The sequence below is a fragment of the Vicia villosa genome, linkage group LG2 (assembly GCF_029867415.1).
Source record: "Vicia villosa cultivar HV-30 ecotype Madison, WI linkage group LG2, Vvil1.0, whole genome shotgun sequence".
Taxonomy (NCBI): domain Eukaryota; kingdom Viridiplantae; phylum Streptophyta; class Magnoliopsida; order Fabales; family Fabaceae; genus Vicia; species Vicia villosa.
In genome coordinates this window covers 149,649,467-149,653,160 of record NC_081181.1, presented here as the reverse complement: position 1 = coordinate 149,653,160, position 3,694 = coordinate 149,649,467, and the positions used below count along the sequence as shown (strand labels likewise).

Sequence of the window (3,694 nt, the reverse complement as noted above, 5' to 3'; positions counted from 1 at the left end):
CCACACATGTGCTAGGGTTTTGGATAACAAAACTGCAAATTCAAAGTGGGTGGCCAAGGCAGTTGTTAAGAAAATGCAGACCTGTGAAAATTTGAGGATAAGTGATATTATTCAAGATATGAGACAAAATTATGGAGTGGGGATCACTGTGGGCAGGGCATGGAAAGCAAAAATGATAGCAAGACAAATGATAGAAGGGGATGCAGACAAACAATATTCTAACTTGTGGAGGTATGCAGCTGAGTTACACAGGGTGAGTGCTGGAAACACTGTAAAGATCAACATTGAGAGGCCATCACCTTCCATCCAACCAAGATTTGGTTCATTCTATTTCTGTTTTGAGGGATGTAAACAAGGGTTCATACATGGTTGTAGACCTTTTATTGGGGTTGATGGCTGTCATTTGAAGACTAAGTATGGAGGGCAGTTGTTGATAGCAGTGGGAAGGGACCCCAATGATCAATATTTTCCTTTGGCATTTGGGGTTGTTGAAACAGAAACAAAAGAATCTTGGAAGTGGTTTATACAGCTGTTAATGGAAGATATTGGAATAGAGAAGAGATATGTATTCATCTCAGACCAGCAAAAGGTATTGCCTCTAACAATTGATTATGTAGTTTTAATTTGGTTTTGTAATTACAATGTTATTTATCCTTGTATGCAGGGTTTGGTGGCTGTTTTTGAGGAAATGTTTGAAAGGATTGAGCACAGACTTTGCTTGAGGCATTTGTATGCAAATTTTAAGAAAAAGTTTGGTGGAGGAGCACTTATAAGAGATCTAATGATGGGAGCAGCCAAGGCCACATACCATCAAGCATTCCTGCAGAAGATGACTGCATTAAAGGCTGTAGATCCACATGCTTGGGAATGGCTAATGGGAGTGCCTACTAAATCTTGGTGTAAGCATGCTTTTAGCTATTATCCTAGCTGTGATGTTTTAATGAATAACATATCTGAATCATTTAATGCAACAATCTTATGTGCAAGGGATAAACCAATCTTATAGTTGACATAGCTAAAAGATCATGTTCATGTAATTTTTGGCAGCTAGTTGGTATACCCTGTAGGCATGTTGTAGCTGCCCTAGGATTTAGACAGCAAAATCCAGAGTGTTTTGTTAATGAATGCTATAGTAGGGAGAAATATGCTTTGTGCTATGGTTCTCCTATTAGTCCTATAAATGGACAGGACATGTGGCCTAATGTTGAAAGTGAAGATCTATTGCCTCCTGACTTTAAAAAGGGTCCTGGTAGACCAAGGAAATTGAGGATTAGGGAAACTGGAGAGGAAGGTGCTAGGAGGAGGCTACCTGGTGTGTCTTACAGGTGCACTAGATGTGACAAGATTGGGCATAATATCAAGTCATGCAAGAGCAAGGTGCAGGATCCAAGTGCCTTGAAAAGAAAGGTACAATCTTAATTGATTTTGATAATGTTGTATGCTTTACATTCTTCTACTGACATTGTGTGCTTTACATTCTTATGTTGCAGAAAAAAGGACAATTGAGGACTGCTAATAATGCAAGTGTTGACACATGTGAGGCCAATCCAAATGAGCCCAATCCAACTGAAGCTAGTGCTAGTGAGGACATTGCAGGTCAAGGCAATCCTGTAGAAATGAAAACCACTCAAGCCAGTGCTAGTGAGGGCATTGCAAGTCAAGCCAATCCTGTAGCAGTGAAAACCACTCAAGCCAGTGCTAGTAAGGGCAAGGCAAAAGCAGTGCAGACCAGTCAAGCCAGTGCTAGTGAGGGAATTCCAAGTCAGGGCAAGGCAAAAGCAGTGCATACCAGTCAAGCCAAAGCAACACCAGCTGAAGAAAATGCAAAAAGAAAGGGAAAAGCTCAAGTGAAACCAGTAAGAAAGAGGGTCAGTGAGAGAATTAAGGAAAATTGGTTTAAAAAACCAAAACCTTTCACAGGCCCTGAGTTTGCACCAGAACAACCATTTTTGATAACAGATGAGGGTGATGGCAATGACTCACAAAGGAAGAAGACTATGAAGAAGACCCCAAAAAAGAAGTCCATCAATGACTTGTAGTTTATTCTGTCTGTTTATTTTGTCTGTTGCACATGTTGGTGCCTTTTGTAACTACTAAGTCTTGCACTATGTCTTTGTGTATTGACTGAATTGCACATTTTGGTGCCTTTTGTAATGACTGTTTATTTTGTCTTTGTGTATTGACTGAATTGCACATGTTGGTGCCTTTTGTTTTGTAAACAGAATTATGCACATTTGTGCTTTTAATGCATTTCAGTAATGAACTAATTATGCACATAAGGTGCTTTTGGTATCAACTAACTTATGCATATGTTATTTAAATATGATCTGAATTATGCACAAATGTGCTTTTGGTATCAATTCAATTATGCATCTGTTATTCCTTTTTGACAGCAAACTAAACTCTCAAAAAATACATGAACCTCCTTCCATTAAAAAGATGTTTCCAAGTATATTACACATCATTGAAAATTACATCAATCAAACTTAACTAAATTACACAGATTAGTAGAAATTGTAAATACATACAACAATCATACAACACACAATAAGAACTATCCTAAGCTGCATGTTTTTCCTTTTCTGAACTTCAACCTTCATCTTCGCTTTCTCCAATTTGGTTGACACTGATTCCAATTTCAATTGTAGAATATCACACTTCTTACAAAATGGTGAAGTTACATCTTCTCCTTTGCTGAAATGAAGTATTTCATCATCCCATAGAAATAGTTCACAGCTATTAACAGTCTACACAAAAGGATATGGAAACTGAATTAGCATAAGAAAGATCAATATTATATCCATGACATAGACATACTCACCCCAGAGCTTCGACATTTCCAGAATTTCCGGTTGGGATTTTGCACTGTGTTGGCTCTCCACATCTTCATCGTGTTACCACACCCACATCTGGGCAAATCATGCGATGATACTGATCCAACCGTGCTCGCGCGTGAACTGCTTCCAACCATGGCCTGCGAGAACGATTTGAACGGACAAGGAAGAAGAACAGGGTGAGGAAGAACAATGCAATTGAATCTCGTACAAATGGGGAAATGGGGGAAGAAATAGAACCCTAGAAATCAATACAACACACAGTCAGCAATTGGTCTTTGCCATGTCACCAAATAATCAACTGCCCAGTCAGCAAGGCTGGTAAGAGGGTGTGGTTAAATTGGTTTTTTATTTTTATGAGGGTGTGATCTTTAAAAAAAATATTCAGGGGGGGAAATCTGAAACACGCCCTATTGGCAGGGGGGTGAATACCATTTAACCCTTCAAAAAAATATAAAATCGGTTTTATAAATGCAAATTGATTATCAATTAATTTTAAGCTCAATTAACTATATTTTTATTAGAGTGGTTATACAAACCGAATGAAACCATTAATAGTTTAGTTGAGTGCAATTTCAGAATCTTATCAACAGAAGCATCCATAGTGTACAATTCTTCTTCTTGTTTCTCTTCAACACTATCTATAGCGTGTCATGCACACAAACAATCACAACAAAAATCCAGAAGGTGTGAAAACAGAAAAGTAAAAACCAGGAAACCAAACAAGATTACAACTTCCATAAATCTTTTATTCAACACTATTGTTTGTATGTATTAGAGAATAAATTATTTTCCCACACACGTATCTGTGTATTGCAAATTTCTAACCTATATTCTGATTTTTTTTGTTGACTAAAGTC

The 3,694-nt window shown here is 37.8% G+C and overlaps 1 protein-coding gene across 1 annotated transcript; it reads right to left on the bottom strand.

Annotated features, from left to right (window-relative positions):
- Positions 1-2,452: 2,452 nt before the first annotated feature.
- LOC131647031 (uncharacterized) lies at positions 2,453-2,978 on the bottom strand. The gene is made up of 2 exons (XM_058916946.1): positions 2,822-2,978; positions 2,453-2,747 (listed from the first exon to the last, which is right to left on the bottom strand). Exons 1-2 carry the CDS (start codon positions 2,969-2,971, stop codon positions 2,505-2,507), a joined length of 393 nt encoding a protein of 130 aa, XP_058772929.1. The 5' UTR covers positions 2,972-2,978; the 3' UTR covers positions 2,453-2,504.
- Positions 2,979-3,694: the final 716 nt, after the last annotated feature.

Coding starts and splice junctions, on each gene's coding strand:
- LOC131647031 (XM_058916946.1), bottom strand. CDS start 2,971: ATGGTTGGAAGCAGTTCACGCGCGAGCACGGTTGGATCAGTATCATCG. Junction 2,748..2,821: donor GGAAATGTCGAAGCTCTGGG/GTGAGTATGTCT, acceptor CCTTTTGTGTAG/ACTGTTAATAGCTGTGAACT.